This window comes from Equus przewalskii, chromosome 14 (assembly GCF_037783145.1).
Source record: "Equus przewalskii isolate Varuska chromosome 14, EquPr2, whole genome shotgun sequence".
Classification (NCBI taxonomy): domain Eukaryota; kingdom Metazoa; phylum Chordata; class Mammalia; order Perissodactyla; family Equidae; genus Equus; species Equus przewalskii.
This window is the reverse complement of record NC_091844.1, coordinates 58,491,500-58,506,473: the sequence shown is the minus strand read 5'-3', so window position 1 is coordinate 58,506,473 and position 14,974 is coordinate 58,491,500. Positions and strand designations below refer to the sequence as shown.

The 14,974-nt window shown below is 34.7% G+C and overlaps 1 protein-coding gene across 2 annotated transcripts in view; it reads right to left on the bottom strand.

The window, feature by feature from the left end:
* The window catches only part of SOS1 (SOS Ras/Rac guanine nucleotide exchange factor 1), a 151,233-nt gene that overhangs the window by 46,919 nt on the left and 89,340 nt on the right, over positions 1–14,974 (bottom strand). For both annotated transcript variants that reach the window (XM_070572867.1, XM_070572868.1), the window contains exons 6-8: positions 13,110–13,253; positions 10,578–10,688; positions 10,401–10,499 (exon numbers count right to left, since the gene is read on the bottom strand). In XM_070572867.1, coding sequence (XP_070428968.1) covers positions 10,401–10,499; positions 10,578–10,688; positions 13,110–13,253 — 354 coding nt within the window. The remainder of the gene's footprint in view (positions 1–10,400; positions 10,500–10,577; positions 10,689–13,109; positions 13,254–14,974) is intronic.

Genomic DNA, 14,974 nt, shown 5'->3' with positions numbered 1-14,974 from the left:
ATTAACCTGGAGCAATGGGGTTTTAGGCTAGTGACTAACATGATCAAATTTACATTTTAGAAAGATAGCTTTGGTTTGGTTATCCTGTCAAGAGCAGACTGGTGGGGAAGGGGAGATAGAAAAGGCAAAACTAAAGGGAGATTTGTGATAACCCAGATGAGATGATCGTAACCCTCACAGAGTATTGAGAGGAAATCAAAAGATGATGAACCCAAAAGAAGATCCTTGTCAAGAATGAAAAGGACTTACTTAGTGACCAAGTGGATATGATGTAGAGAATGAGGGAGAAGAGGTGAGGATTTCCAGATTTCTATTTTGAAGAACTAGATGGTAGTGGGACTACTCACTGAGAGAATGAGCACGGAAAGATAGTTTTGCTAGGGAAGAGAGCAAGTTTTGAAGAAAGTGAATTTGAGGTGCTCACACAACAAGAAGAGTGTTCAACAGACAGCTGGACAATGAATAGCTTACATTTCCCCATTTTCCTCTTTATACTCCTGTCTTCATTGAATCCCTTTAATCCAAATGAGACCAGCACAAGTTCCTGATTTTCTTCAATCGGCCAAAATTGACTTTTGGTATGACAGGTTTGTTACCTGACAGCAAAGGGTCACTGCTTTTTCTAGATTAACTTCATGAGTAAATGATGGGATTGGGAGTAAGGGAAGAAGAAGGTGTGATGTGGTTCAGGACACGCTACCCCAAAAGATGCCATGCTGCATCTGAGTATTTTAAATTGAAAGAGTTTGAGGAAACAGCAGAAAGGAAGAAGAAGGTCAGTGACCTTCCTGCTTCTGTTTCCTCAAACTCCTTCAGCTTAAAATATTCAATATGCCAAGGCTTCTGTGTCACGTGAAACTTATATTAAATAAATTTGTATGCTTTTCTCCTGTTAATCTGTCTTTGTCTGTTTACTTTTCAGACCTAGTCAGGGACTCTAGGAGGACTGAAGAAAAAACTTTCCTCCCCTACATGTGCTTGGGAGCCGAAGTATTAAAATACACACACACACAGTTTTTAATGGAGAACACTATGACATGTAAATTATATCTCAATAGAGCTGTTTTTAAAAAAGTAATAATTTAACACTTTCAGCAGATGCTAAATATCTGCTCTTCAGCTTTCTGTATACCTATCAGAGTAGAATATCTTCATTCTCAAAATGGGCTTTTAATGGTTTTAGTAATCAGACTGAGGGTAAGTTCAATTTCCAATCTGAAATGTGCAGTAACCAAAAAACTCATAAGATTTTAAGGTTTTAAAAAAAGTAAATGGCAACATCTAAATATTTACAGCAACATTTTATCTATTGAGAATTCAAATATTAATTTTAAAAATACATTTAACCAAGAGAAGGGAAAACACAAAAAATTTATTGTTGATTCAGTCAGTTTAAAGTTTATGATTAAAAAAACTTTACACTAAGGTTTACAATTAGACATTTTATTTGGGGTTTCTTATTAATTAAAATGGGTACTTAAAATTTTATTATAAAATTTGCAAAGTACTTAAAAGCAGAGAGAATAAAATAATACTCATATCCTTCATCCATATTGGGCAGTTCTTAAGATTTTACTAAATTGGCTTTATTCATCCCCCTTTGTATTTTTTTGTTGCCCATACAAATGGAAAATAAAATTAATATAATCATTTAAATATATAATAGGAATTAAAACTGTCTCTGAAAAAGTTTTTCAGCATGTCCAATCAAAAGAATGATAGAGGCAGATAATGATAAAAGTATTATTTACTATTCTCTATTAGTAAACTAATTCCCAAGTTAAATATTAGAAATTCTGAAAACGTTTTAAAATAGAGAGGCACTTAATGAAAGAAAAAAATTTTACACCTTAAAAAAAAAAACTGCAACATACTGAAAGCAGCCAAAATGCTGGTGAATAGGGTTACCAAGCTCCTTTCATTTTGACTTAGAATCACTATTGTTACAGTGAGGCCAAGTTTATTTTTATTATTAGCTTTTTAAAGAAAAGGAGAAGGTCAGGTGAATTTCTAGCTAAAAAAGAAAATTTATTTGATGAAGAAGTCATTACACAACAGCAAAAAAAGAAAAACAGGGAAAGATGTTTCTAAGTATCACTGTTGTGTTTTTCAGATTAAAATAATCCTAGTTAATTGTAAAAATATTTTACAATTTCCTCTAATTGGATTAAATTTGTGTACTGTTTTTGTTTGGGAATATTTCAAACCCAAGCATGGCATCTAGGTAAGGGAAAAGACAAAAGATGATTTAAGAATAAGTAAGAGCAATTAAAAAAAATAAATGCAACTGATTTTTAAACATGCACAATATTCAAATAATATTTTAAACAGGATCCAACTATTCCTATCTTTGAATTCATTAAAATATATTTTCTAACATTAGCAGCTCTCCCACCTACCTGAGAAACCTGAGTTGGCAACCCTTTACTGTTTCCCCTCCTACTTTGTAGACACCATAGCCATAACAAATACTGAAGAAGAGCTATTAAAATGCAAGAGCTTTCAGTAATGGTGGTGGAGTGAAGAAGTCTTGAGAACCCTCCCACAGATAAGAATTATACAATCTGGATAAAATATAAAAAATAACTATAGGCACTAGAAAACATCTAAAAGAAAGCATAAGCCAGCAGTGCAATTACTCTTGAAAAGCTGCAACTAGAAAGTGTACACTTTTGAGATGAGGGCTTTCCCTAACCTCCCATGGTGACAGTGGGCAAGAACTAGAGGAAAGGAGTAGCTTTACAGGCTAGAGATGAAAGAGAGCAGAGTTTAAGAGGAAATTTAAGGGGGAAATCTGGAAGTGAATGAACTGCAGAAGGGTTGTGATCCCAAATCTGAGAAGAAACTCTACCCAGATACCTGGCTAAACTCTCCATGGGTGGGAAGACCACAGGGAGCCTGGCAAAAAAGGAAGCAGAGACCAAAAAGGAATATACTCTTGATAGATGGAGCAGCAGTGGATGAGTTCTGCTGCTTTTCTTAAATGGAATTTATTTCCCAACTGTACACAGCTCAGGCAGCAGGAAGCTGAAGCCTTAGTGGTTTAAAGTGCCAGAGGATAGAGCCTGAGGTTGGCAGAGCAGCTGGAAATTAAGGGGGAATCTCCAGGTGTAAGGGAACCACAGAGACTGTGCCCCCAAAGCTGAACAGAGTCTTTGCCCAAACACTTGTTTGACTGCCAAATCATCTAAGTGTAGGGGAGATCCAAGAGAGTCAGGCTGAAAAATCAGCATATAGAAATCCTAAAAAACCCACAACAATCCTCCACACAACAGAATCCAGAGTTGTTAACTAGTAAAAAAACCCCAGGAAAATGTGCATATTCAGGGAAAAAGGCAGTTAATAGAAACTGACTCCAAGTGGGCCCAGATGTTGGATTTAGGAAAGACTTCAAAATGACTTTCATGATCATGTTCAAAGAATTAAAGGAAAACATGGTCTTACTGAGTGGACAGATAGGGAGTCTCTGGAAACTATAAAACAAAATCCAAATGGAAATTCTAGAATAAATAATTATAACTAACAGTTCTATTGACAGATCAATAGAAATGACCAATTTGAAGAACAAAGAGAAAAAAAGACTTAAGAACAATGAACAGTTTCAGAGATCTGTGGGACAACATAAAGTGGTTCAACATACATGTAACTTGTGTTCCAGGAGAGAAAGTGAGAGCAAAATGGCAAAAAATGCAATAATGTAACAGCAAGTTAAAATCTGAAGTATGGAGAGAAGTCTCAAACTTTAAACAGGCAATCAATCCTAAAAAATATTAGGATATCTCATGTATGAAAACAAAATACCTTTTAAAACTATCTCTCTGTTCTTATCAGAGAAAAAATTACCAAAACTATAAATGCCCCTCATAGCAAGTTGATTTAAAATTAAAAAGTGGAGTAGTACAATAGTCAGCTGTTTGTTTATGATGGTTCCTGAATTATACCATCCTACGTTTAACTTTAAACATTCAACATCTGTGGTCAGATATGATACCACTCAGTGCACTGCTTTGAGCCCATGGTTTCTGGATAATAATTTCTCAATTTAGAAAGCTAGTTCAGGGGAATGGAAGCTAGACAGACCTCTTCTGGGCTCTTTTTATTATTATTATTATTTTTTTTTTTTTGAGGAAGTTTAACCCTGAGCTAACATCTGCCACCAATCCTCCTCTTTTTTTGCTGAGGAAGACTGGCCCTGAGCTAACATCCATGCCCATCCTTCTCTACTTTATATGTGGGATGCCTACCACAGCATGGCTTGCCAAGTGGTACATAGGTCCGCAGCAGGGATCTGAACCGGCGAACCCCGGCCCGCCAAAGCGGAACATGTGAACTTAACCACTGAGCCACCGGGCTGGCCTCTTTTCTGGGCTTATTTTTATGATACTCAGAGAGAAGAAATGTTTTCTAAATTTCCTCTTATTGCTGGTATTAAGACATCAGCTCATGGAGAGTATAAAAAATGGCCTGAAGCATAGAGCAATTAAACCAGATGCAGAACACAGAAAAAAAGTGTATAAAAAATTATCTAAAGTAGAATGATACTGTCCAGCTCCCAAACTAGAAAAGCAGCAAACCAAAGCCATTAACAATGCATACAGGATATTCATAGTAGGGGTCTGCAGAGTGTATTTCTTTACAAAGAGCTTTTGGCAGACTATGTGAAGGCCACTAGTGGGTATTTAAAGTGTATAATGTAGAACAATGTTCATGTTTGCCTTTTCCAATTTGTTTTATGAAGCATTAAAAAAAAGGGACTACTTTGGGAGGAAAAACTACTTTCAACATTTCTCAGTTCTTGATCCTAAGTTTTCCACTCACTGCACATTCAGTTCTAAGTTGTTATCTGTAATCCTTTCCCACAATTCCTGTACTTAAGCATTTGGGGCTACAATTTTTGTACTATTTGTGATGTTAAGGGGAAAAAGTTAAGAACTATTCTTCAAGTCAGTCTAGTACACAAAAATCTAGGAATATTAGAAAATTTCATGTTAAATTTTAACATCTAGCAAGGTCCAACCATGTGAGCACTCAGATTACAGTCTTTAGCAACCTTATTTCCTAAAATAAAGCTTGTGATCAAGATAAACACTGCACTGTTATGATGAATTAATGTCAACTACAATACTTATTATTCCATTGGTTCTCAATTTAATCTTGCCTAAAAATACATGATTGTTACGATGTGTTCAGATTAAACCTGGATATGTTTTCTCTCAATTATTTTGCTAACCTTGTCCTTTTTATTACCAATAAAACCTAAGTCAGGCATAGAGGTTTTAAGTGTTAAATTTTCTATTATTTTTTCATTTAAGAGAAAGCATACATGATAACCCCAGCTCCAATTATATATATTTAGTCTTATTCAGATGATTAAGTTAGCAACTTTATATTCCTATGAATTTTTACCTGCCTATAATCCATCTATTGGAAAAATACTGCAGTTGTTGCCTTTTCACTAGATTTTGGTGGAACTAACATGAAATTTTAAAATCTAAGATCAGGATGAAATGATAATTCAATTGGCCTAATGTAAAATATACATATATGGGTTTAAGAAAGCCAATATACACTGGAGAGTCAGAAAAACAAAAATGAATTTTTATAATATACCAAAAACTAACTGTAATGGGTTGAACTATGTTCCCCCAAAAGATATGTTCAAGTCCTAACCCCTGGTACCTGTGAATGTGATCTTATTTGAAAATTGAGTCTTTGCAGATATAATCAAGCTGAGATGAAGTCATATTGGATTAGGATGGGCCCTACATCTTTGATTTGGGGTCTTTATAAGAGAAAGGAGAGACAGCTTTGGATGCAGAGATAACAGAATAATGTGAAGCTGTGAAGAAAGCGATGTGAAGATGGAGGCAAAGATTGAAGTGATGGCATCTATAAGCCAAGGGATGCCAAGAATTGCTGGAATCCACCAGAAGCTAAGAAGAGGCAGGAAGGATTCTTCCCTAGAGCCTTTAAAGGGGGTATGGCTCTGTCAAATCCTAATTTCGGACATCTAGTCTCCAGAACTGTGGAAGAATAAGTTTCTGTTGTTTTTAAACCATTCAGTCTGTGGTGCTTTGCTTTGGCAGCCCTCAGAAACTAATACACTAATGTACATACAACAATAGAGATTTGAACCTTTTTTTTTTTAAGGAAGATTGGCCCTGACCTAACATCTGTTGCCAATCTTCCTCTCCCCCCCCCCCCCACAAAGGCCCTCAGTACATAGTTGTATGTCCTAGTTGCAGGTTCTTCTAGTTCCTCTAATGTGAGATGCCTCAGCATGGGTTGATGAGCAGTGCTAGGTCTGTGCCCAGGATCCAAATTGGCGAACCCCATGCCCCTGAAGCAGAGCATGCAAACTTAATTACTGGGCCACGGGGCTGGCACCCGAACCTAATTTTTTACATTGAAGGACCCTTACTCTTCCCTAGGTTATACGGACCCAGCAGACTGGCAACAGAATAGGTAATCCTCTAGGGATCTGATTGGTTCAAAATCATCCTAGATGATTTTTTTCTAATATTTGTCTGAGTATACCTTAAGGAGTTAAAATAATGTTAACATAAAAGGTTAACATTTTTGTTGAACCGAACGCCGTACTGATTTGCTATCCTTCAAAATACTGGTCTACTTATTTACTTAGCCCCAAGAAACAACTCTAAATTTTTTCAATAAAGCAAATTAAACTTCATGTAGAAAACCACATTATTGGAGCAATGTGGTTTTCAAAAGCACACGAAGTTTTTTTAATTCATAAAAATGAACTTTAATTTGAAAAAATTAATCAAAGCTTCCAAAGACTTGACTGCTAACTTTAACTTGCTGGAAAAAGAAAAGAATATTTTATTTTCAGTTTCAGTAACAATAAAGTCTTATACCATTAACAACTAAACTTTTATTTTCTGAACTTGTAAAGTTTAAGGCATTCTATGTTTCCAAAATAAATATAATTATATACAATTTACAGTTAAACTTCTTTTAAAATATAGACATTTATAGGAATTCTAAGGAAAATTTATTTTATTTTTGCCATTCATTTTATTGAATGTCTAAGTGCTAAACATTACTAAGCATGAGAATTCAGATACACAGGGCTCAGTTCCATTCTTCACGGAGCACAAAGTCTTATGACAAGGTAGACAATAAAAATGGGACAAATTCTATAAAGAAGTATAAAGAGAGAGGGAGCTCTGTAAAGGACCAGCCCAGGGAACCAAGGGAACTTGACAGAGGAACCAACATTTGAACAAACTCTTTGACAAGGAGGAATTTCTCAGATGAAAAGGTAAGGTAGACAGAAGAGGAATTCCAGGGAAATGGGAAAAAAGAAAAGGATACGGAGTGCTATACAGATCTGACATATCCAGGGCTACTACAAAATTTTTTATGGCTAACGCGTAAAGTGGGTAAACATCAAGTATTGAGAGATGAGGCTGGAGAGAGGCTAAAGAATGTACACTTTGTATTGTAGTTCACAGGGAACCAACTGCACTTTTCAAACTGGGAATTCCATGAGGTATAAAGACCATATAGGAAGTTGCTACAGCAGTCCAGGCAAGACATGCTGAGGGCATGGACTAAGGCAGTCAGTGGAATGGAAAGAAGAGGATGGATTCTAGAATCATTTCTGAAGTCAAATCATGATGATCTGCTAAAAAAGGAGAGAGAAGACTCAAGGGTGGCACTAAGGCTTCTGGTGAAGGGACCTGAGGCAATGAACAAAGATATGGAATATAGGAAAAAGTATAGATTTGGGCAGGCAGAGGAAGGGGGAATTCATGAGGAATGAAGGGAGTAAAATGTTGGTTTAAGATATCTGCAGGACAAGAAGAAAAGCCTCTAGTAACGACAATACTCAGTATGTATATTCTTTACCATATATGAAGTTATTTTACATACATTATCTTGGTTAAAAGAACAACCCAGTGAAATAAGCATTTCACAGATAAGGAAACCAGGGCTCAAAAGGTGAACTGGCTTGTTGCAGGCCACTCAGCTGGCAGCTACCGGGCTAGGATCAGAGAAGAAACATCAGACTCCTATCTACTCTGGTGAGCTTTCAAAAGCCATTCCATGCCATAGATAAATTATGGCTAGTTTCCAATTGTCACTGATGTCTTAGCATTTTGCTGGTTCCCACTGCCCCAAGTTAATGCAATCATTGTTGAGTCCAGAATCACCAAGTCCACACTGGCATCTAGACGAATGGCAATACCCAGAAGAAAAGAAATTTAGAACTAGTACGAATCATGCAGTTGGAAAAAATCTTAGACGCTTAGGAGTTAGAAGGTCTTTCAGTCCATCTGATGGAGGAACCCACTAGGATAGTTTCCCAAAATAACTTCCAGAAATGTGGTACATTTTAAAAGGATCCCATGGTCTAATTAATTTGAGAAATCCTGGAAAACAATTAGATTGCTTTATTGCACAATTTCACAAAAGCTTTAATATTCTAACGTCCACTGAAAATTTCTAGGAGAATAACTAAGGACACAGTATTCCCTAAACATATTTGACCACTGAACATTCCCCTCCAACTTTTTTTTAGAGTATCTCATGGGATTAGCATCCCACAGAATACACTTTGAAAATACTGCTCAATGAAAATATTTAATTAAGCAACACACCAACAAATATAAATTAAAGATAAGTACAAATAGTACATTAGTCCTGAGGAAATGCAGAATAAAAGGGGTGATCACAGTCTGTGGGATTAACTAGGCAAAGTTTCCAATATATTGCTAATTTTGCAATGGAACTCAGGCAGTAATATGAACCAGGGATACACCTGCTTAAACCAGGAGAAGTCTTAAATTGCTGAATGATGCACTTATAAATAAAAATTCTATTACCATGACTTAACAGTTTAAAAAATTATTAATTGCCTGTTTTGGGGGAAGTAAATAATTAATTTCTTTTATATTTATTAAAATGACTAGGTTTTAAAGCCTTCTGAACCTTCGTCAAAGCTTCTTATTCTTATTTATAAATTAATAACTGCTTCAAGATTTCATATGGCCTTTATCCTTCAGAATTTCATTACATTTTCAGGTAAAAATCCCATTGTTAGAGACACCCTTATGAAGAAGGATTCTATAAAAACTTATTTGCAAATATCCCATGATTATAGTTTGCCATAATGAATTCTTTGTAAAGAATGATTTTACACACCAAATGCTCCCTCTTGATTATCCTCTTAAGATAATCATCCTATATTACCAAAGACCTTAAATATTATGCTGTTTGCAGTCTACAACAGAGAGCTAAGAGCTCTGTAATTCTGACTGGTGATTAAATTCTTTTAACTCTTAATCCTTTCCCAATTCAAACAGTCTTCCTTGAGAAATCTAACTGAAGTCCAAATTACTACAATGTAAAGAGACCTGGCAGAATGGAAGGGAATGTAGGGATGGAGTTCCTCCAGTTTACTAAATTCATAAGCCTTCTACTCATTCACTGGTTCATTACAGAGACCATTTCATCATGTACTCCTGTAAACTATAAATATGATTTCTAGTAATATATTCTTCATACACAAAATTATGATACTAAACAGAATTTTTCTTTAATGAAACATTCTTTTAAAAGCTAAAGAAATAAAATAATATTAATGCATGTCTTATTTTGTCTTTATGGGGTAGTTCATTAAAGGTAAATAGAATATCTTTATTATCTCATTCATTATTTTAAATTTTTGAAAAAAATTTGATGTTTTTTAGGACATATTATCCATAATCCAAAGGAGACATCAATACATAAGATATTTAAAAGTAATTCACTTTGAGCTATGCTATTGAATTAGAATTTATACAAACTAAGGTTCCTTTTTTCCTTAGTTAATTTCAGTGACTAACAGAAAAAGGGGGGGGAAGCAATACTCTTTCCTTTCAGTCAGTGCTTCTTAAATTGAGTATTTTGAACTGTGATCAAAGGGGGAATTTTTACCATGACTATATATAGTTCACTGTTTCTAAAGTAATGATAAGCAGTTTTATAGAGAGAGTTGCAAACTTGGGCTATGAAAATTAGATAATTAAGCTTCCCCATTACTTTGGCCCATTCCCACACTGGGTCCCTTATCTAAAACCCTGAATCTGCTGAGGTCTCAAAATGGAGACTTGGATGCATAAATCCAAGGTTGTCTCCAAATCATCGGCCACGTAAACAAAAAGTAAGGGCACAGGATTAAAAAATCTGATGATTGCTTTAAAACTCTCTATTAAAACTGGAGAAAATATGCCACTCTTTTTGCAGATTCACTTACATTTGCTTCTTAACTAGAAAAAGAAAACAGATACAGACTAATGTTCATGGATGCTCACATAATAGTTCACAAATGAATTGGTAAAAAATTGCATCACACTTCAATATTTTACAAGTTGCAGTAATAATTTTCTTACCTTCAAAAGTTCAAAGTAATGTAGACAGTGGTAAACAGGGGCTAGAAGTAGCCTGGGTAAAACATACTGAACAGCTTCTTTGAAACCTTCGCCTATTGACTAGAAAACAAAGTGATTTAATTTTTTTTTAAGTTTACTTTTCAGATATCATATATCTTGATTTAAAAATTACTGTACCTGCAAATAGAGTGCTGCTCCAGGCTTTGATAGCTGACTAAGGAAATGATCATGAAAGCCAGGTCGTAAAATATCTCGAGCATATGATTCATATGGATCAAATGCCAGTTCCTCAGAAAATAAAGAAGGGAAAACATAAATAATTTTTCTCCAAGGTAAAACATAACTTACCACCATAAACACAGAAAGATTAACTTACAACACATCTATGCCAGCACAATTATATATTCCTTTTAAAGCCTCAAAACAAAATTACATGGCTATTAATTACAATTTTAATAGAATAAATCTAATATTCTCAAGTAAGGCAGTAGATCAGTTCCTTCTGATGAGTAATGGGATCCTTATATGTTATGACATCTCTAGTAGAGTATTATCAACAAACGTCATCAAAATGGGCAGACTTTTGGTTCTTGAAAACAGAGTTTAGCCTAAACAACAAAAGAATATAGATCTCTACAACTAAGCAAAGTATAAACATTTAGAATACTAGTGCCAGACATTCATTTTCTCATGGTTATTTCTTAGTGGTAGACTTTTACTTTCACATTCGGTAAGCCAGAGAGCACAGTTTTTATATCATCTAAAATTCATTGTTACGGTTTTCACAAAACAAACAATTTAATAAAATTGCCAAAAACTTTACCATCATAAATCATTAATAAATTAAACAACTCTAATGGTTAGGTCTAAAAGAGTAGAATCTACTGTTTTTGATGATTCCTGAGGAAAAAGAGAGTAATGTCTTGATTTTAGCAGGAGGTAGGATCTCTACTCTCTTCCATCCTGTGTCCTATTCCAGGTAAGAAAAAAAACCCTTTTGCTCTAGATTCTAGCAAGAGCTCATTTCTATGAAGGGTAATTCTAGAAAGAAGAAGAGGACATCTAGTGGAAGAGTGCAGCAGAAGGAAGTGAGGGAATGACAAAACAAATGACATTTATGTTAAGTTACCCTTAATGTTGTTTCTTAGATTGTCTTTTAAAGGAAAGATTAAATAATAACACAAGATCCAAAATCAGAAGACCTGAGTTCCGTCCTTTGCGAAATGCAATACGGTATATAAAGTTCCAAGTCATCCTGAATTCCTTGAACTGACTCCTAGTTCATTTCCTAATTTCAGTTTTTTCAATTGACTTCCCACCTAAAAATTCCTATAATAATATAACACCAGAAATTGTAGTCCATTGTAGATTTTACAAGAATGGACAATAAGGTTTCAACAATAACAACAGGAGGGAGTCAGGTATGAATAGAGTAGATGGGAAAGAGGAACAAAAATGTGATTAGATGCTTACATCTTAGGTCTCTTGAATTCTAGAAATTATCACATACAGCAAATAATGTTTGCCCTCCTCCTCTTTCAATAAACTCTTATTATAGAATTTTTATGACAACTATATACATAAAGGAAAGGCTATACAGCATAGTGGCTTAAAAGCATGCCTTTAGAGTCTGTAGAAACCCAGGTTCTAATTCCAATTGTACTACTTATTAGCCATGTCACGTTTGACAAACTACTTATTCTCTCTAAGCCAGTTTCCTCATGGAAAATGTAGATAATACCTACTTCAAGGGGTTGTTTTAGGAATTAAATGAGATATCATATATAAAGTGCTTACAATAGCATATGGCATATGCATATGCTAAGCGCTGAATAAATGGCACCTAGTATTATCATTCTAAAGTAATTTATCTCAAGAGAAAAAATTGACAACTAACTGGGTGGGAATCCAAGCTGTCATCACATAGCACATCTCTATCAGACATGTAATAATTATAATAAATTATAATATGCAAGAACAAAACAAGAGCTAGAAATCTCAGAATGGCTATCAATGACAACTTATTAGACTAACTCATATATTTTTGCATCTGAAACATCAAAGGAGAGGGTTATCATTTTTCTGTCCCTATGGGTCTGAATCGTCTAGGTCCTGGACTAGATTTTCCTATTCACTTCACCCCTCCTAATCTAAATAATAATGTGCTTTTATCATATATCGAGCAGCTTACTGTGTGAAGGTGGTTATCTAAATATTTCAAGTAGGTTATTTTATTTAATTTTCACAAAAATCCTGAGTCCTATTATTATCCTTATTTTACATAGATATGGAGATTGAGAGATGTGAAAACAACTGCCCACAGTCACATACAACTAGTAAGTAGCAGAGTTTACACTGGAACACAAGTAGTCTGACCTCAGATCCAAGCCCTGTGGCCTCTTCATTGATAGGGCATTCATCGACTTTTCTTAACCTTGCTATGTAAGACAGATGATTGAGTGTCAGCTGTAAATGCCTCCCCTCTGTGGGATCCACTTTTTAAAAACGGATGAGAGATTACTTTTTCTATGTCTCATAAGATAGTAGAAACAAATGTTGACAATAACCCTATGAGGAAGGGGCAATACAGCTGAATAGTCAGCAGTTAGTATTATGACTTTAGCTAGAAACAAGAATTACGATTCCAATTTTAATGCAAATATAGGGTTTTTATGCAGATTTTTTGGGGTATATAATCAAAGTATTTACCTCTGCTAAGTCTTCAAAGCAGCTTCCTACTAATGGATGGGGACTGCCTTCATCTGTCATTTCTACAGTATCTTCTATGTGGCCCAGTAACTTTACACTAAGTTCGTGTATATCTACTATACGACTAAATATATTTTCTACATCCTGTAGGGAGGAAAAACACATTAATTCAGTTAGGTTGTATAATATAAAACAAATTTTGAGCCAATCAGTCATTTTACAATCATGAAATTTAACATGGCAGATATGTGAGAAATTTTAATTATTTACAAATATAAGACAATTCAAGAATTTCCTTTGCAATGATCTACAATTTGCAAATACATTTCTCTAGGTCAGTGGTTCTCAAACTGTTTGGTCTCAGGACTCCTTCATGTTCTTAAAAATTACTGAAGACTCCAAAAGGCTTTTGTTTATAATTGTATCTATCAATATTTACTATATTGAAAGTTAAAACCAGAAAATTTTAAAATAGCACTTTTATGAAAAGTAACTGTATTTTTCTAAAACAAACAAAAAATTTAGTGAGAAGAAAGGCACTGTTTTGTGTTTTTGCAAATCTCTAACATCTAGCTTAATAGAAGAAAGCTGCATATATATTTCTGCATTCAATCTGTTGTGATACATTGTTTTGGTTAATACATATGAAGAAGATCTAGCCTTACACAGATATATAGTTGGAAAAGGAAGGAGTATTTTAATAGTCTATTCAAATAATTGCAGATACTCTTTTCTTATTCTGTATACTTTATGGAGATATGTCACACACCATAAAATTTACCCTTTTAAAGTGTACTATTCAATGATTTTTATATATTCACAGAGCTTTTCAAACATCACCACTAGCAAACTCCAGAATATCTTCATCACCGCAAAAAGAAAGCCTGTATCCATTAGCAACACACTCCATTCTTCTCTTCCCCTCAGTCACTGGCAGCCACTAATCTTTCTATCTCTATAGATTTGCCTGTTCTGGACATTGCATATAGATGGAGTGAATATCCTTTTATGATATTACACCAAAACTCAACAAATGTTAGTTTCTTGAAGGTCAGTAATAATCCGTAATCTGAAACCATATAAATTTTGTATGGTTACTTTAAAATCCATTAGTCTATTCTGAACTTCGAATGGATCCTTTACCCATGTGTGATTTTTGTAGCATTACGAATTTGGTCACTTGAAAAATATTGGTCCACTGAGTTCTGCAGATATTCCAAATGCTAACACATTTCACTATACAGTATTAAAAGACCAAATCCATTTGTATCACCACCGATCATGGGAGTGGATACAAATTTTCAAAAATTCTAATTTCACTTGAAAGCTCAAATTTTATCACTGTCAACAAACACCAGTTATTTTCCTTAAAGTGACAGCTTCACTTCATTCATTTTCTTCCCCCATTTCGTTCATTTTTGAGAACAGTCTGCCAAATACACAAGTCTGAATAACCATAGTTTGTCAATCATTCTTTCAGGTAAAAGTAATGTTTCACGAAAAAAGTCACTAGTTCACTTTGCAACTCAAACAATCCCACAGCGCTTTTCCTCAAGACAACCACCACACTTCGGCATGCAGCAGAAGCACTTTATGTGTGCCTCCTGTCTGACCCAGCTCTTCTCTTACTCAGGCTTTCTTGTGGCATGCCAAGCTCTTGTTCTACCAGTAAGGGCAAAGAATCCGTATAGTCCCCTTTGACCTCATTTATTCATTCTACTCTTCTATTATCTTATTTTTATTACAAATATATATGCATACAAGAATGCTCAATACAACACTTTGTGACTTCTGTAAGATTTCCTGAAGGTTAGATTCCTGGAGAAAGACTTTTGTCATGGGGTTAGTATTTAAAATGTCAACAG